The following is a 19533-nucleotide window of genomic DNA, read 5'->3' as shown; positions in this document are numbered from 1 at the left end:
TCATGTACTGTGACACCAAAGTGTATTCAAAATATCAATGTATTTACATTTATTTAAGCGCAAATTGACACATCACGTAAATGAAACCTGGGCTCCTAACTGTTTTTATATAAATGTGCAAGACAAAAGTTTTAGATGTGGAGAACAGTGCAGTGGAATGAAAGCAAACATCATTATTCCTAGTGGTGCTTCCTCATATCAAAAGTAAATTCAAGGTTAGACTAAAAGTGAAAAGTAAGCCCAAATTAGTCGCTAATTTGCAGCCTTAGTGAAAATACCACAAGTTAAATGGTGCACTCAACAAATTAAGTCATCTGTTTACAGTGCTGTTGATATAAATAGTTTAATTAGGACACTTACATGTTGTAACCTAGTGAGGAACATAGTCATGATACCACAGCAAACTCAAGGTAGTGTTATGTAACAGCCACTGGGTGGAATACTATTTGACTCAACTTGTAACAGAGTGATACGAATCAGACCAATATAGCACATGAAAGCTGCTGGGGTCAATGAGCCAGCCTCCCCCTTTCAACATGCTAATCCACAGCTTAAGGTAATAGGATTCAGCCGCTAGCCAGCTAGCCTCTGATGGAGCCAATGCATATGACAGGTGTCAAAACACAGACACAAATCAAGAGACAGTCCATTCCTGGCAGAAATATACAATGGCTTCCCAGTGCGGCCATTAAAGCAACCTTCCTGAAAGCCCTGTTTTTAGCAGCTATTGGTCACAGTTTCCAGTCAGCGGGGATGATACTGGTTGTGGCTGGCTGCTGGTGAAGCAGCACAGAGCAGAATGGATTGTCTGAGAGGGGTGTTCCTCCCTCATCCAGGTTCAGACTCCCTGTAGTCCAGAGGTGAACAGCAGGACAGTTGACCTTGGCCAGACTGGGAAGCACTCAATTACCTTTTTACTGCCACTGTTCAACTCTGCTTCCTGGCTCAGACATTTGAAGTTAAACAGACTAAAAGGGAGTGCTGAGTACAAAATCAATGATTTAGAACCTGAAGGGGACTATATGGAGATGGCATGGAGGAAATAATACAAGACTGATAAATTATTGAGGATTATGGACTAAGGCAGGGAGCTAGCACTAGAGACTCATGAGTATCTTTCCATCTCAAAGCTTAGTTGGACATTGCTAACTCAACAAAAACTAGGGAAGAACACTTCCTTAATAATAATCATAAAACAAGCACATGCTCACCCACACAGCAACAAAGGTCAAGCTAAGAAGCAGATGTATCAGTGGATGGGAGGGAACAATAGCTGCATCTTTTTGAATGATTAGCCCTGCTAGACGAGAAGGAAAATAAATACTTGTGTTCGTCATGCTGAACATTCCTCATGACAGCTGTACTACCGTCTGACTGATAATCTATAAAACTCATTACCCTGCCTATAGATTGCCTCCTGTACATCTCCTGTCCATCTCAGGGTTGCTCCTGGCTTCTATAAACATAAGTGTGGTGCTTGAGGTTACATCAGTGTTGTTCTATGTTGGATTTTACATCTTTGTAATGATGGCAGAATTTACTTTGAGTTTGGCAATCTACTCTGACAAATGCTCAAGGATGTTATTTATGTCAATATGCATTAGTGGTAAATTAGCCTAAAGACTTGAGATACAGAAGACAAGCAGAACATCAGAGTCTGTTGGATTCTTCAGCTGCAGGAAATCACAATATGCTTCAGGCGTAGGGCTAGGTAACATTAATACAGTCCCAGTGCCAATAAGAAATGGTAAGTTCCCAAATGTTAAATGCTGTCGTACAAATACTATATGCTAAAATTCTGACGAGACCATTCAATGCATGCTTTCAATACTTTACATTATTCTACGATCACATTTTGCCAATACCAAAAAGGTTTTGAGGTGCATGTCTAAACATGAAAACTATTGTAAAGTTCTATTTATTTCATGAAACTAATCAGATAAGAGTGGCTTCTTCTATAAATACCAATTAAAAAAGGTGCAACAAAATGACAGAAACTAAACAATACCTCAAACAACAATTGGTGTTCCAGAAGTAAGTATAAACAACAGAAAATACTGTCAATTAACTGCATCTGTCTCAACGGACGGTACCTTGTCTGGCATGATACCCACCTAGAGGTGCGACTCTGTCCGAGTGGCAGCAGAGATACCATACCATTATCCAGAGAGCATCCTTAGAGAGGTGCTGCCACAGCCGGCATGTACCATAGTAAACTCCCTGCAATAACCGTTCACAGAAACTACGTCACCCTGTCCCGAAGGCTGTTATTCCCAAGGATTTCTTCTCTCATAATATTGTGACAGTGTCAGCGGCTAGCAAGTTAGCAACGGATTCAATGTGTTAAGCTCCGCCATGAGTCAAGCTTTACGTTCTTGTTCTGGAAAGAGTCATGTCACTCTCTCTCTCCAACACACACAAACGTACAGATACACAAAGTTAAGAGGATAAACTCAGAGCAGGCAGATTAAAGTGAGCGCCTAGGTTCTTTGGACAAGACAGGTTCTTCCCTACCCTCTGTCCTTAATTGGCAAAATAAAGCCTGGCTAAATTTACTTGCGCTGTAACTTTAAAGAACCATATCACTGTATGTCTTTTTTTATTTTACATGTCATGATACTTATGTTACGTTTTCTCCTTCAGATAATTTTGGCTAACCTTGGGGTTCGTTTGCAACATGTCTGATTGTCTGTTTATTATTAGCTATAGGAATGATGGACAAAACAAAACACAAGTTATAAGAAAATGGAATTATCCTTTTCAGACAATATGATGTTAGTTTGCCACTGATGAAACTGGAAATTATTGTAAAAAATTGCTTATTTTTCATAAATGCTGGTATACTTATATTTTATTATCAAAAACTGAAGTAATGTGGCATTTTCTCCGTACCAACACACAATGCAACAGTATGAGGTAAATTACTTCTGAACAGCTTTAAACAGGTCATGCAGCATAGTCCAACAGCTGCACCTTGGGTCCACAGGTGCCATATTTACCTCATGATCTTCAATAGTTTAGTTCCAATAGTTGAAAGAGACTGCTCTGCCAGCTAACTTATTGTATACTGACATCATATTCAGTATTTCCACTAACAAGAATGTTAATAGATACAGGCAAAGTGTGTGAAATTTAAACACTCTGTGGTTCATCTCATGTATTGTTAAGGTTAAGCAAGAATAACACAACCCACTCAGTTATTTCAATAGCTTAAAGTCAACCTCGGCAGCTGAAACTGTCAGTACTTGTGATAAATATGTATATCACAGCTATCAAGCATCTACGGGCGCATTAACTAGTGCAGTCTGCATGGCGCAGGGCTAAGTGGGACAGAAAGGAAATGGATATAGAAGGCAGCAGTAGGAGGAAAGAAACCTGGCTGAGTGAAGGAGAGATGGAGTAATGAAAAAGGAAAATTGAGTGAAAGAAGGAGAGTGAATGAATCAGGTTGATAAGTCGAGCTTGTCAGTCATTTCCCAGGGCACTCACTGCCACTGATGGGGAGAAAAAAAAAAAGTGGGTGTATAAAAAATGCAATGACTACATCCGAGCTTTAACAACTGTTGTGAGCCATTTGTGGCATTTCCTGAGACATCTGCACTCTACAAGAGATGCAGACGGGGGAGGGAAATGCGGCAGGGGAACCATCTTCTTCACATCACAAAGACGCGGCAGCATGAAGAACACACTTGAACTACAGGGTATGTGCAGGTCCCTGAAAGCCAAATCTATGACTTTTTAAGTTCTGGCACCAAAATGTTATAAACAAAGCGAACAGAAAAACAAAAATGAATTGGATTGGCTCAAAATTTTAATTAGTGCTGTGGAATTGTATCATTGTGAATAATTAGGTGTTTATTTGTGACTGGCGGGTCATTAATGTAACTAAGTGAGGCCAAGTAAACACATTTGCATTGGACATGGTGTACTAAACATGTAAATACATACATTTAGTGTGTTAATGGAACTTACAGTGTGTGACGCCAGCCAGGGTCTGGTAAAAGGTGGGTGTGTCGCTGTCATCGGTCAGCGTGACGCACACTCCTCCAGACAGCAGCCATCTGGACAAAGTGAAGGCCTCCTTGTTCTGCAGGAGCCAGTTCCTGAAGCGCTCATAGTTCACCTTGTCAACCTGCCGCAACACATCAACCATGACAACATTAGTTTGTTGGTCAGTGCAAAAGTTCATCTGTATCTGTCATCATGACACTAAAACTCTAACCCATTGTGTTCTTGTCTACATCCTCACTGGGCTAGAGCAGGCTTTTTATTGATGATAGGACTACTGCTGAAATGTTTCGTCAATTAATGGATTAGTCGACTGACAGGAAATTAATTGATTTTCGTGAAAGTCAATATATAAAAATGCTTCAAGCTTCTCGTAAACGTAAAGATATGCTGGTTTAAACCACCGGTTGTTGCCATAGATGGGATATTTTGGCCATCAGACTGAAGCTAATGAGTAGAAATCATCAACCACCAACACCTATAAGGAAGTATAATAAAAAAATAACCAAGTATAACAAATCTAAACATGCAGCAGTTTACACCCTTTAAGAAACACTGACATGTGCCCTCTGCTCCTTTAACACCAGTCTGATTTTCTTCTACCTCAGATTTTATGCCATTTCAAAATCGACTGCTCATCAAAATGAATGACAAGTGTTGGGGCAGGGACTTAAGAATTTACCTCAGGACGAAGAGTATACTGTGCTACATCTCAAGGTGAAAGCTGGATACAGTTGATAGAAAGGCTGTCAATCAAATGCCATTCCACATATGGCAGGGCGATAAAACAATCTCAGTATGGGATTGCAATAAAATTTATGTCCAACGATGATAACCTTTGAACTAGATATGGATCTAACAGCTTATCACACAGCAGAAATAAACATGAAAACAGCCAGTCAGTCTGCAGTTTTTGGCCTGCATGTCAAAGTGCACACCTATTTCCTACTACAAACAATGAGGCTATGCTATCGTTAGCAGGGTTTCAACTATCTGGAATGCCCCTCTCGTCTAAAGTGACGTTACTCACGGACTCGTTTCTCTGGTAGAGACATCTTGTCTACAACTGTGGAGCAGTCATCACATGCCATCACTTTAACGAGGCTGCTCTGACTGCACAAAGCTAACTGCTAAGCTAGACTAAGCTCGAAGTAAACAGCATAGCAACAAAAGGCTAGTCACTCACTAACACTAGTGTCGTTTCATAAAGAAAACTAGCAAATCTAATGATATGTGAACTAACTACACAGACAATAACGTAGTCAGATTAACGAAGAGGTTATAGCAAATTATACACAGTACATATATATATAAAGATGTAGCATGATGACTGGATTACAATTTCGTACTTTTTATTCAGAGTTCAACCTCTAAAACATTTGAGAGATATAAAGACCAGAACATAATTCATATCTTTTAAATGTATTTTATCTTACAGGTGAGTGTATGAATGTGCCAGGGCCTTTGTGATCCACTTTACTTTGTTTCTCTTGGTTGAACCTCTACAAACATTTGAGATGTTTGCTGCCCTGCCAAAGGAATTTGATGTGATAGTAATCACAGCTTTTAGGTTTATTTACATTATTTTAATAAGTTAAAAGGCAAGCTAACTTGTATTGTTTTGTTATAGCAGATAAAGCATGTTTGCAAAGTTAAATGTTTACATTTAGATGTTATTCAATATATTCTTTTATCACAAAATATATTCTAAACCAAACCATGTTTGCACAGTTAAATGTTTACATAATGTTTTTCTATTTATTATGTTAATAAACTATATTCTAAAGTTTATCTAATGAACACTGGTTTGTTCAGGCTTCAGTGATTATCAGGATACTCTTCAAATGGCAGCATTATCAAATTATATATATATAGTGGTGAATATCAATATGGAAAAAATATTGTGATCATATTTTTTACCATATCGCTCAGCGCTAATTCAACATGTCAAAGCCATGAACCACAGTGGATCAATAATCACAAAAATACATGACTGAAACTAAACTGAGAGTGGATAAACATGCAGAAGGCTTGAATAGAAACTCATTAAATGTTAATCTTCTCTGGTGATTGCAAATCTTTCCCTTCTATTGGACACTGATGTGTGTTAAAATCACTGGTCCCGAGAGAGCCTGTAATTACTAGCTTACATCTATTGCCTCCAGAAACATCTTGTCAAAGAGCACTCACAAGGTACTGTGGGTATCTCTTTGATTCAGCAATGATGCTAAAGATGATGAATTATGATAAATTCAACACTACATGACTCCAAACTGAACAGATAAATGGAACATGAAAAACCAGCTCAGCTTTAAGACTAGATGTACTCCGGTGGTGACTCATTTCACATCGACAGTAACTACAAATAACTTTGGTCTTGTCTACAGACCCATCTGACGGGACTTTGAAGCTGAGCGTACCATTCAAAAAAACTTCTTCTTTATCCATTGTTCCTTGCTAGTTGCCATCCAACTTAATGCTAGAGAACTGCAGATGAGGCAAGGGGTCAACAGAATCTTCTTCTTCTTTTTGTTTTATGGCGGTTGGCATCCAGCTTATTGGTGCATTACTGCTACCTTCTGCTCTGGAGTGTGGATCAGACGATAGATTTAGAATCTAAATCCCCATAACAGAACATGCTTTAAAATTTGTGGCGTTAAGACGAACACGTTATTATCGCCTTAACTTTGACAGCCCTAAAAATACCAGAATGCATTGACCACCATAAATTCATGTTATCTAACATTGTGGGAATACCCCGGGGTGGATTTTTACTTTACTGTGTTTATTGGTCTTGCTTGCAGTGGGCTGAGACTGGAAAAGCTGAAAAGCGCTTTTGTATTCTAATCACCAGCACAATAACTTGCTTTATTGCCAAACTTTGTATCATCACTGTGAAGTTGGCTCCACGTGGGCAACTTCTAACAATAGTTGTTTTATGAGCATGTGACAAACACCTTGGTAATGATGTGAAAACAAACCCTGATGATAAGAGCTGAGGAGGGAATGTGGGTGATATTGTTATTACCAAGTCCAAAATGAGTAAATCTGACTATTATGGTAGTAAATGTTCAGATGTGGTGACAAACAGGCTTTGGTGTTTGCTGACCTCGCTGAAGCACTTCCTGAGGGAGGCCGGGACTTCTCCATCCAGGACCTGCAGAACTGCTTCTATATCTTCCCTAGCAGCATATCCGCCCAGATCGCTGGCAAACAGGCTGAAGAGGTCTGTGGGCGCGAACACACACACACACACACACGCACACACATACATACATACACAGTTTCAGAAGTGAGTTCAGCTTTATCACAGGAAGGCAGGCCACTAGGAAGGGCCAGCAGTGAGGACGACAGAAGCAACAATGTCAATAAAGTCTTGATAGATTAGACTCCCTGCAACACATCAACCACAACTCAGAATAAGAAAGAGGAAGAGACTGAGGGAGGGAGAGATAGAGAGAGAGAGAGACAGAGAGAGAAAAAGAAATGAAAAGGCTAAAAGAGAACAGCACGAAAGAAAGAAAACACTTTCAATAACTGCAAATTGTGTGTGAGTACACATAAACTCTTTTAATACTGACAATAACAAAGGCCCTAAACATACAGTACAGTGGATAGATAAGGCAGTGCAATCACAGACAATTTAATGACCTAACAAGAATTAAGGCTGTGGTTACAAACCTGAGGGTCAGGACCCCCCAAAAGGTCACAATATAAATCTGAAGTGTCTCAGGATGATTACTGAGATTGGAAAAATAAAAGAGAAAAAGACATTTCTGCTAGAGCTGGGTGATATAGCTGAAAAATGTATCACGATAAAACGTGATCTGTGGCCCTAAAATGAGCTGCAGTCGACATCATGGTGCTTGCACTTGCAGGTGATGTCTTTTTCCTCGCTTACACCTCTCATAATCACATAAAAGATCTCCAACATTATGTTTTGCACTGTGTTTCAGCAAAGCATCTCTCACTCCCAGTCAGCATTTAAATCACGATGTCATGATAGTAGAAGCTCGGTGGTTGATGACCGACAGCCATTGGCGACGGACGATGGCATCGCCCGACGGCCCAACCCTATGGGGAGCAATGCGCTGTGGCCGGGGAGCAACGCGCTGTGGTTTTGTTATGAAATGTTTGCTTATTACGACCTCTGGACTATCAACAGGAAAAACAAAAGGGGTAAGCTATGTTCTACTATTGCTCTGGAGCTTGTTTTCTGCTCCTTTGTTGAGGAAACAATGTAGTTTTAGTTGTGTGTGTGTGTGTGTGCTCGGCTATAAAGAGTCAAAAGCCAAAAAGGTTGAGAACCAGTGACCAGTTAGAAAAGGAGCATGAAATGACTCTTACAGGACACTACTCTAGTCAACTCGTGTAAACATCATGCTTCTCAAATGACGTCAGGGTAAACAGAGCGGTACTTGTATAAAGATCAGTTGGGATTTTTGCATAGCATATGTGTGGTTTTGAATCTGTGTCATGACTGTATCAGTATAAACCAAATGCTTTGATCTTTAGATAAAATCTTTACTGTATACAAACCAGTGTATGATTTTTGCAGTTTAGGGCTGAATTTGTTTTTCTGACAGTGGATGATCCAAGGCAGATTCCTTTTTAAAACATTTCCAAGATTGTTATTGGGTGGAGCCATTTGTACAAAAGCAGTTAAGAGAATAACATAACAGCACCAGAACAGCATGAATTTCCTGTTAACTCCTCAGGAACAACTTACACTTGGCCTTCTCTTCATCGCGTCCTCGGGTCAGAAGCACCAGACCCACGATCAGATTGTTGAAGTGCAGCCCTTTGGATGAGCCTCCAAATGAGGTGTAGATCACCTAAACACAGAGCAGACACAAGACCATTTAAAAAAAAAAAAAAGTTTGCAACATGATCAACAAATTAGCAGAAGTCCATTCATTTACTATGGAACTGACAACAGGGAAACTGCCACTGTGTGAAGGGATTTTATTGTTTACTGTTTTCTGCACTTTGTTGTTCCCCCATCAATGTAATTGTATTTCCCAGACAATAAACTGGGTGTATACAATATCAATAACACCTGTAACATCTACTACAATCCAATAAAGCAGCCACACAATACAGACAACCTTTGTGCAGAAGTTTAAGTGAATGTATGTGAAGTGCATTATGAAGTCATGTGCTGACTATGTCCCATTTCCCAAACATAATTTACACCTTGACAGTGGAACAGCGGGCACACTGGCACATGAGTTATGACACAGAGTAGCACACTACAAGATTATGTTATTTGTGAGTACACATTCAAAATTATGTTTTGCTTTAAGTGTGATGTTTTTCCGTCTTCATTTCTCCTCTCTGCCCAACACACACACACACACACACACACACACACACACACACACACACACACACACACACACACACACACACACACACACACACACACACACACACACACACACACACACACACACATTGTAGATGTATTTCCTATCTGGAACCTAGTTGAGACTAAAGATGGAAATTTTGTTTGAAAAGGAGTAAGAGAAGGAGAGAGAAAGAGAATGAGAGCTAGAAAAAGAGCACAAAAGAGTGGGTGACCAAAAATAACAGCAAATGAAATGTATTGTCATTTGGTGCTTATTAGATCAATTAGAAACTCAGCAATACTCAGGCAGTGGGCTCACTCAGATTTCTTGTACAATGGAAACTGCTTATAGTGATCATGGTTACAGTGATCAACCGCTTATATGGATCAAAAACCTTGAGACAGAATCATTCTTATACAAATGCTGTTCGCTTATAGTAATCAATAGTCCGCTTACAGTGTTCATTTGGGGTCTTTTCATAAATTAAAACATGTAGAAAAAATTTAAAAACAACAATTCTATTTTTTTTTAACCTTACTCCCATGATACACGTGTGTGTATTTAGCAGCTGCGGCACCATTATCAAGTGTTGCAGCGCACCTCTGCAGGGTTGTGTGGAGGTGTGGGTGTGGGCATGTTTATTTGTAACCACCATGAAACAATCAGAAAATAATGTTTTATTCCTCTCATTCACCGGCTTTCTCGCTACCACTGCTCGCTCTCCTCATCCACTCTCTAGCTCACTCAACCACTGCTCTCTCTCTCTCATCTTTTTTAAAATGAGACGGGAAGCCACATGCATGTTGAAATCATGATGAGAGACAGAAAGTCTCCAAGTGGAAAACATATTCTCCTTGAAGCTCATGACAAACTGCCAAAAACGAGCCAACAAGATGCAGCAGCGAAACAAGCATTTAAACAGCTGTTCTGTATTTTGAAACAGTCAATAAAATTCAGTAAATAGTGAAGCTGCCCGTTTCATTACTTTATATTCATGTAATAAATATACAAATGTCAATTAGATGGTAATCTACATAATAAATAAAGAAAAAGAAAAAAAACAGTTATAGTAATCAACCACTTATAGTGATCAATTTGACCCGGACAGATGTGATCACTATAAGCGCTTTCCATTGTACTAGTTAGAGTGACACAATTGTCAAGGCATCACAACACTGAAAAGCACAAGAGGAAAAAAGAGGAAAAATCGCACATTCTAGAAAAGTTACTGTTCTGACAGCAAGGTGGTGACAAGACCTGACAACATGTGTATTGTGACCCATCTGGAACCAGCCCTGTTTGTTAAGGAGTGTACAACATAAAGTGGTCTGTATCCCTTAAACAAAATGATCGCCAGATTGTTGAGCAGTGTCTCTGTCTCACATTTTTCGTGAAGTTATTTCATTATTCCTCAATGCAACATTTAAAAGAGAAGGAGGAAAAAATAATTTAAAAAAATAGACACTGGCCAGTTCGAATGATAGTTGAGGCTGCTTCCTGGTCACATATAAATGTCAGAGTTAAATCAAGCACTACAAAAACGCAAAGACAAAAATATATTCATCATCAGTACAAAAATATTTATATCGACATTAAAAAATCCAAACCAGCCCAGCTCTTTTCAGTGAGTTAGCAGTCAATGCTAGTGGGCGCTGTTGCACTTGCAGCATGAATAACAAAGCTGTAAAGTTGTCTTGTACTGTATATATGTGAGGCGTAGTGAGATGACTGTGCAGTCAGTGAGCTAATGAAGTGTGTCCATGTCCATTAGGTCACTCACAGCAGAGGAGCTTCACTTGCGGTTTGAAAAAAAAAGGAAGTCAAAATGTGTCATACTTTGCAAACTTCTAAATCTGCTTAACTTCCCCCATTGCTGCATTCTTGTTATTATCTTCTGTATTCAGTTACTAAAACTAGTTGCTCAACTACAACTGCTCTTGCTTACCACTCATCCTCAACACAAATACTGATTGCCCCACTGATATTGTTCATAAAATGTAACAACATGTATGAAATACTGCATGAATGACAACGCCTCACGATTCCTGAAAAGGACAAGTTCAATAATTAATTTTTTAATCTTTAGTGCTAAACGGCTAGTAGTAAAACTGCAGTGGCTTGATTCATTCAGAAATGTCTTATCTGCTCAACACTATGATCTGCTGCACATTTACTAAATTCATGCAAACACTGTCATTTCTATTCTTTGATTTAAAAACTGTACATTACACAACTATACAGTGTATGCAAAAACAGGTAACAGAGAGTAAAATAGCAGAGATTACAGGGGAATTCCACCAATCTCGAAGGTAAAGTTCAGTTTACTCATCATGGAAAGTACTCAGTCTGTGAAAACAGTTCTCAAGCCTGAGAAAATACCCCTGATATTATTGTGATGTCATCAGACTATTTATAACTTATATTATTTAGAAATTTATAACAGAAAGCCTACATTACAAACCGGAATGGTAGAGTTTGACAGACATGGACATTTACCGGGCAGTGAGGGTCTAATGGAAACAGAGAAGTTAGGGTATATTTGCTTAAAAAATGACTTAAACAATGAATCAATTATCAAAATAGTTGCGGCTTAATTTATAGTCAATCGACTAATTGACAAATATTGACAATGCTAAACTGCAATAGTGCAACTTAACATTCCAGTCCGGTAAAATGTGGATACATCTGCATGATCCTTAGGTGCTTGATTTTCCCAAACCACACTCACGCAGTGTAGGATAGTTGTATGAGAAATGAAATTTTATTCATAAATAGATTTCCTCTCATGTAGTTGTCCAAAACCTTACTCCATGTCAGTCTGCCTGACAGGATGTTTACTTTCCTGGTGAGATGGCAGCACATCTGTCAACATCTGTCATTATGTCAAAGTCACAAACTAACTGAAAAGTGTTGTTTTGATTGACAATCTCAGTTGGATCAGGCTTCTGTCTCAGCGAAGCAACAACAGCGTTCCTCTATCATACTCTACTGCAGCAACATCGCTCCAATTCCAAAATGTTTAACCTGTATTATTATTTTAGCTTATATACAAATGATGCTAGTAGTAAATTTCTTAAAAAATTGATAGTAGTATTCAGCAGAAATTCTGGGTAAACCCCTCAGTCAGTAAATGAAACCATGTCCCCACTTTGGGGACATTTACAGTCATAGCCAATAGAGTGTAACTAAAAAGAGATAAAAATTACGCAGTTATTTTAATGCATTATTTTTATCTATATTTCCTTGAACCATGTTCAGAAACTTCATACACTGCCTTCAAACTGCAAAAAGGCCAAGATACCTAAAAACATGTAACACAGTTGCTCCAGATGGCTTCACTCTGTCAGAGATGTCGGGTTAACAAGCTGGATAGTTCTGCTTTTCTATTCTGAAAACTAAACATTAAATCACACATCTGCTACTCTGTCTGTCCTTGTTATGAAGTGTTTGCTTTGATGGAGCAAGCATAGTTTGTCTGAATCTGTATTATGAAACTGAACTCTGGTATATCCAAAAAGCTGACATATGAAAGGATAAAGCAACACAAAGTGTCTTTGTAAGGTGATGTTTGGTTATAAGCCTCCAGAACAGCTTCACTGCTCCTTGTCATAGATCTCTGAGCATTTTGAACTCTTACTGGAGTGATGAACAGCATTCTTCCAAAAGATATTCCATCATTTGCTGTTTTGATGATGGTGGGAGAGAGCGCTGTCTAACACATCACTCTGAAATCCCCCATAGATTTTCAGTTAGGTTGAGATGTGGTGACTGTGAAGGCCACAGCATATGATCCACGTCATTTTCATCATTTCCATTCAGTGAGCCTGTGTGCTGTACGGACCCTCTTGTTGGGGGTTGCATCCAAGGCTTCGGCTATGACATGATGCTGAATAGGATTTCTCAATGGCACCAACATAATGTGGCTAATAGACCTACTTGTAACACAATGACCCTTCAATAAACTGGAGTTAGGAGAGGCTGAGGCTGTCAAAGGCACTGACTGGGCTCAAAGCTCTGTTCAGAGTCAGTAGTTTATAATATTAGTTCTCCACTGATTTTGCATTACTCTATAATAACAGACTCACAATGAAGAGTTTTTTAAAAAAAGGGATTTTTTTAATCCTCATCAAAATGTTGATGAGGATCTACTTGTGGACACTGTTCCTGTTGGCAAATGTATTTCCTCTTCACCATATTACATCATTTTGTAGCATTTTCAGGCAGAATCTACTTCTAGACACCTTATTTTGACTTAAACTCACTCATAACACAATGAATGTTAAGAATCGTCGAATATTCACACACTGCTCATTGGTCTTCAACAAAATATGATGTTCTTGGACTGTACAAAGAGGCCACTTTTGCTGGTGCATCGGTTCAGGCAGGGACTGCTATAAGCCACACAGGAACTACACAATCCCTCCTACACAACATTCTTCCCTTTGAATGGGACGATGTGTCACTGAGGCCTACATTCTGTTAGTGTTTACTATTATGTGATATAATGTGATGTGACAAAACAGAAAAATAACAATGTGTGTTGCAAGTGTGGATAATGAGAACAGCTGAATTAGAGCAGCATGTTGTTCAGGTGATGAGATATTCTTCATCATGTTATTCCCCTGATTTTTAAGTGTATTTATTCATGCATATATTTTCCCATTATGGAAACTATATCTAAGTGAAAACAGGAAGAGGCAGTGGACTCCACTGACTCAAAACTCATCCTTTGAAGAAGGCACAATGCCGTGCGTGGCCCTTTGTAGTCTATAAAGAGAAATCTGTAAATCCCAACTGTTTAGGATCATTTGAAACATTGCTAATGGCATCACAGCTAAATCTGAGCTGTCTCCTGTTTGAAACACTGATTCTATTTTTATCTAATACATGAAAGCGTTATGCATCCTCCCTGCATGGCCGCTGATGAGCACTGCATCTGTATAAAAAGAACGTGTTAATTCAAGTCTAATGTATCTTGTGTTGCTGAGATTTCAGCACGTTAAAAAGAACACATCTGTTTGTTGACTGAGCGATTAGGCTTGGGCTTTCTTTGAACTGTCAGAATGTGCAGCGGCCACGCTTCTGTTTGAAGAGACCAGCAGTAAGCTTACATCTGGACAGCTGTCGCCGCAGTAACGGCTGCCATGGTGACAAAAGGACAGGAGAAAGGGGAGGGATGATGAGAGGAAGGAGAGAGAAGACACATGCTGTATAGTGTTTAATGAGGACTCCTAAGCACTGTGTTTAAAGGAGTCTGGCAGCAGATCGGGGGCGGACAGGATGACTAACACTGGCCCTATCCACGCATCTGAAGCATAGGTATGACTTATCAATGTATCCTGAAGAACTGCTGTGCTGAACTCATTTTTTCTGCTGCTGTTTTGATGGGCTAACACAGGCAAGTTCTACATAAAAAGGGTTTCATGCACCATATTATGGCAGAGACCTTCAACTAAAATCCAACCTGTCCTATATGAAGTCAGAGGAAATGAGTACACTGAAATATAAGACAAACTTGCAACAGAAAAAGAGCACAGACATCACACAGCAAAGTACCTAATGAGTCATCTCCTTACTAAATTGATCATCATGAGATTAGACACGTCAGGATCTGTCAGATTCAGCTAAACAGGCGACAGTGATTGATCGACTACATCATAGGTTCTAGAGCTGCCTCTTCCATGATACTATCATCACACTGCCTTTTGTCAGTCCAATCCTTGCACTTTTTTCTTTTTCTTTCTGCATGTAGGATGGGGAGTTTAAGCATTTTGGCAAATTCAAATCCAGTACCAAATCCACTTATCAAATCAGAATACTTTAATACTGAATCCATGATCAAAGCTTCTGAAGTTTACCTTACAACATCCGCAAGTAACTAAAGGCTAAAATGACTGCATCTCAAACACATCTAATCAGCTTGTGTTGGCTGAGAAGGCTGAGAAGTTTTTAATGGCAGCCCAATTAATGTTCAAAGCCTGAAAATGAGATGAGCAGCATAATATATGACATGTTAATTATATGTATGTAACACATTCAGTTAACAGCTGTAGACTGCAAGCTACTGTAGCTGGTGAATTACAAACATTGAAGGTCCTGACTCACAACTGTTGTCTTGATCAGATTCAAATGTTGATCTGATATGAATCAAAGTTTGAGCTGGGCGATTCTTAAATTGATGTGACGTGATCAGCTGATCGTTTCTCTAGAGAAGAGTCTCCACTGATGTTCACACAGTGGTGTTACAGTGATGTGTCACAAGCAATCGGTCTGAATACAGAAACCAGCTGCAGAAAGAACATTAACCATAGACCAGACAAACCTCAAGGCAAATCTGATGTCTGTCATTTTGACCATAGACAGTCAGCTAATAATGAAAAGCTGCTACCTATATGTTTTCCGTTGCTTTTTGCTATTAAAATATATTTTTAAAAAAAAAGAGTGAGGAAAAGATAAAAGGTTCGATACATTTATTGGTGTTGGAGCTAAAAGAATCTGGTTATTTTGCCAACCAAACGCCAACTATCAGAACCCATCTGTACCTCCATCACTGTACACAGAACCACCAGGATAACAGCACAGTGAGCTATAAACCTAATCAAAATCACCTAATGACAAAATTAACTGTACTGGAAATAAAACTAATGAAATCAGCAGCTCCAGTGCTCAATGCTAGCAAATTTGGCACAGCTACTTTTGTCAAGTGTGATCAACAATTCTGCTGACAGCGATGTCAGGAGCCACGCAGGAGAGACGCTCCTCAGCGGGCTCAGATTCGATTTCTATTTGGAGTTAGTTGGACTGCAGGTCATTAGGTCCGTTTGGATTGCTTCACTGACTGAGAGTGTTACTTTAAAGAAGATTACAGAACCACAGCTCTACCTCCCTGTCTGCTTGATAAGTGACAGAGGAAAACTGCTTTAATTCTGTGACACAAATACTTAACTTTAATACATACATTTTTTTGACCAGTTTAGAGGCACTGACAGCTCTTGCTACTGCCATGTCTTCAGCCTTTCCCTCCATAATTGAGAGCGATTGGTTTACACTTAAAGATTGATCCCTCACTGTCTAATGTCCTTCTCCATCCTTCTGTTTCAACAGGAAATAATGTATGTAACATTAAGGGAGTACCTACAAGGACTCTAGTGGTATGCAGAGCTGCACTAAGACTGCAGATAAGTTAGGGCACTGGATGGATTAGGGAGAGGTATTCTTAATTATTTCCAGGTTATTAAAGATCTACCTGCCTATGCTAGACATCTACTCTGGATGTATGGCATTTAATTACAGGAGGAGAACACAGAGGGCTAAAAAGTCTGTGTTGTGACTAACTCCGGTTATCACCCTGACTCTATACCTTCAGCTAGGAAGACTTAGCTGTAATGCAATCCAGGCTGATATTGATCCCAAGTCCCATAACACACTCAACAAAACCACCCACGTCTTCTCCAATTTGTCTAAAGTTACAGGGTTTCAAGCTAGTACTTGTACTTTATCAGATATATCCTCTTTCGCAAAGGTTCGACCATCACTTCATACGAACTGTTAAGTTGAATGGCACTCAGTGTGTGACATCACTGTGGCTTACCTCAGCAACTTTAGGGGGAACTCCATCTCCCAGCACTTCCCTGTAGAAGCACTGCTGGGTCATGTAATAGGAGAGGCCGCTGGTTCTCTTGAAGGCATCCTTCAGCCGCTTCAATTCCACATCGGTGACTAGAGAGGCACAGAGAGACAGAGGGGATGAAATCAGAGGTGTTCAACAACTGTTCAACAACTTACGCTTCTGTTTGTTAACAGTTCATACTGTGTTTCTTGGTAAGAAAAAGGGAACTTGACTGTTTATTAGCCTGTCCGGATGCTACCTCAAGTAGCCTGCTACCACAGCTTGCTCAATCATGGTGTATGTGGGGAAAAATGTAACTGTGGGTAATTTTCATAACAGATCTTGCAGACAAAAACATCTAACCCTGAGCTACAGTCCATTAGAGGTGTACCATGAACAAAGCTCTGTGCTGAACAATTTCAGGAGCATCAACTTGTGATTCTGACTAATGAGTGGGGCAGATCTGCTTTACAGCATCAGGAGTTCGATCTGACGGTGTATTAGGGTCAGTATTAGAGATTTCGAAAATAAATTTATAATATCTGGTTGTAAATCAGATTATGAGTGAGTCACTGATAGTGAATTAACAGCAGCTGATATCAATCAGCTGATGCAAGCGCAACTTCAGCCTGAACTAATGTTTCAATTAATTACTGTGGGGTTTTTTCTATGAATCTGTTGAATGAACAATAGAGCCACCTGACAAAAGACATAATATATGACAAGTTTATTACAGCCAGTCAGCATGTTTGACACGTGTGTGTGTAAAAGGTCAGCTCTAACGCAATTTTCAATGTATGATGCCAATTATTGCTAATACACTAATTACTACACTGCTAGTAATGTGAAAAGATGTGAGTCATAGTGACAAACCCACAGGAAACAATCACCACACTTTACAGTTCCCCTCCACTCTCACAGCAGTTTAGCCTCTTTTAGTTCATTGTTTTGGTTGTGTGGCCCACTAATTCTGCTCTCATCAACCCTGTTTCCAGCAGCAGCAGACAGATGTTCTCAGGGAAAAGAAAAATCTTTGATAAACCTACAGTAATGCTACCTGCCCAGGACCAAATGGCAAACAAAGTTAGTGACTAGCAGGAGGAGGAAATGAAACATTTTTATAAGTTCCTCTAAAAACGCTATCCACACATCCGATTCTGGATGAATCAAATCATCCAAAATATTGGACTTCTTCTTTAATTCCTCAAAACTAGATCAAATTGTAATTCTGTGGAAGTTATGTTCACAATGTGAAAGCACAGTTGTGGAAATGGGAGTAAAACCAGTACTTCAGCACTTCTCTACTCCTGGCAACAGCACAAGTACACGCTAACCTGCATCTGTGGAAACACAACTGCAAGTGTGCACACACACACACACACACAGAGTCTAGTCCACGGTCTCCCCGTGTGATGATCTGCGTTAGTACAGACCTGTAAACGTTAGCAATATGAGGAACACAGCACTTCATATGACACACGCTCTATTGTCCTCTACTGCACTTCCAAAGAAAAAGCTATGTCAGTGTGTGTGTGTGTGTGTGTGATACTAGTTCCAATAGCAACAATTACCTTGCTTGCTCGGCTGCTGTGATGAAACACATACAGCTCTATTGTCACTACATCCAGATCAAACACTGATGGAGCTTTCCAGAATCAGCTGTACACTGAAAGCACTGTAGTCTAAACTGGACCATCACCATCATCAATTAAATAGTTATTTCCTTCATTCGTTCATTCATCAATTAAAAGAAGCTGAAGATTTGCTGGTTGCAAATACAAATGAGCTGATTTAAGATGTTTCATATCAATATAAAAAGTGTACAGTTAGGATTTTGGACTGTTGATTAAACAAAAGTATTTTAGGGCATTAATTTGGGCATGGGCGAGTCATTTTTTAAAACATTTTATAGCTTAAATGATCAATGAACTACTGCCATTAGTGATTGACTGCTGTCCCAGTAGTCAGGAAGACTGTAAAAAAAAAAAACATGGACTGACTTAATGAGCTATGCTGCAGGCTTTTTAGACGTGTCATTTCATGCTGCACTGTAGGCTGGAGAGCAGTGTTGTAACACTAGCAGGCTGAGGTGGGCACAGTAGAGCAAATAAATAAATAAAAAAAAATATTTTAGCTTGGCTACCTACACTGGAGTGTGGTAATGCAACATCTAAATCCACTGGAAGTTCAATTTACACCATTACTCTTGCATCAGTCATGCTGGGAAGGTTAGCGCTTTGCCACAATCCTGCAGTAATATGATACCTACTGGGAATCTGAGCTTATTACCATCATCACCACTTTAGTTCTCTCTCTTATTTCACCCGGGCAACCACATCTCTCCATCAACAATCAGGTCACATTACTGGGAGAAAACAGTTTTCCAAATCTGCTCCAGTCTGACCTACAGTTAACTGTTTGTTGCCACAAACACCCGACACTTCCTGTCAATGCTGCACTATTTAAGCACAGACACAACAACAACACAATATCAAGGTTAGACACATCTAGTGCTGAGCTCTTCCTGGTGTATGGAGGATCCACTCATGCAGTGCTGCATCATGG

The 19533-nt window shown here is 39.5% G+C and overlaps 1 protein-coding gene across 4 annotated transcripts in view; it reads right to left on the bottom strand.

Moving 5' to 3' along the window:
• usp32 (ubiquitin specific peptidase 32) overlaps positions 1-19533 on the bottom strand; it is a 66806-nt gene that overhangs the window by 30377 nt on the left and 16896 nt on the right. For all 4 annotated transcript variants that reach the window (XM_042413700.1, XM_042413701.1, XM_042413702.1 and 1 more), the window contains exons 2-5: positions 16951-17078; positions 8738-8843; positions 7118-7236; positions 3973-4132 (exon numbers count right to left, since the gene is read on the bottom strand). In XM_042413700.1, the coding sequence (XP_042269634.1) occupies positions 3973-4132; positions 7118-7236; positions 8738-8843; positions 16951-17078 (513 nt within the window). The remainder of the gene's footprint in view (positions 1-3972; positions 4133-7117; positions 7237-8737; positions 8844-16950; positions 17079-19533) is intronic.

The sequence above is a fragment of the Thunnus maccoyii genome, chromosome 6, assembly GCF_910596095.1.
Source record: "Thunnus maccoyii chromosome 6, fThuMac1.1, whole genome shotgun sequence".
In the NCBI taxonomy this organism is placed as follows: domain Eukaryota; kingdom Metazoa; phylum Chordata; class Actinopteri; order Scombriformes; family Scombridae; genus Thunnus; species Thunnus maccoyii.
This window is presented reverse-complemented; position numbering and strand designations above follow the sequence as displayed.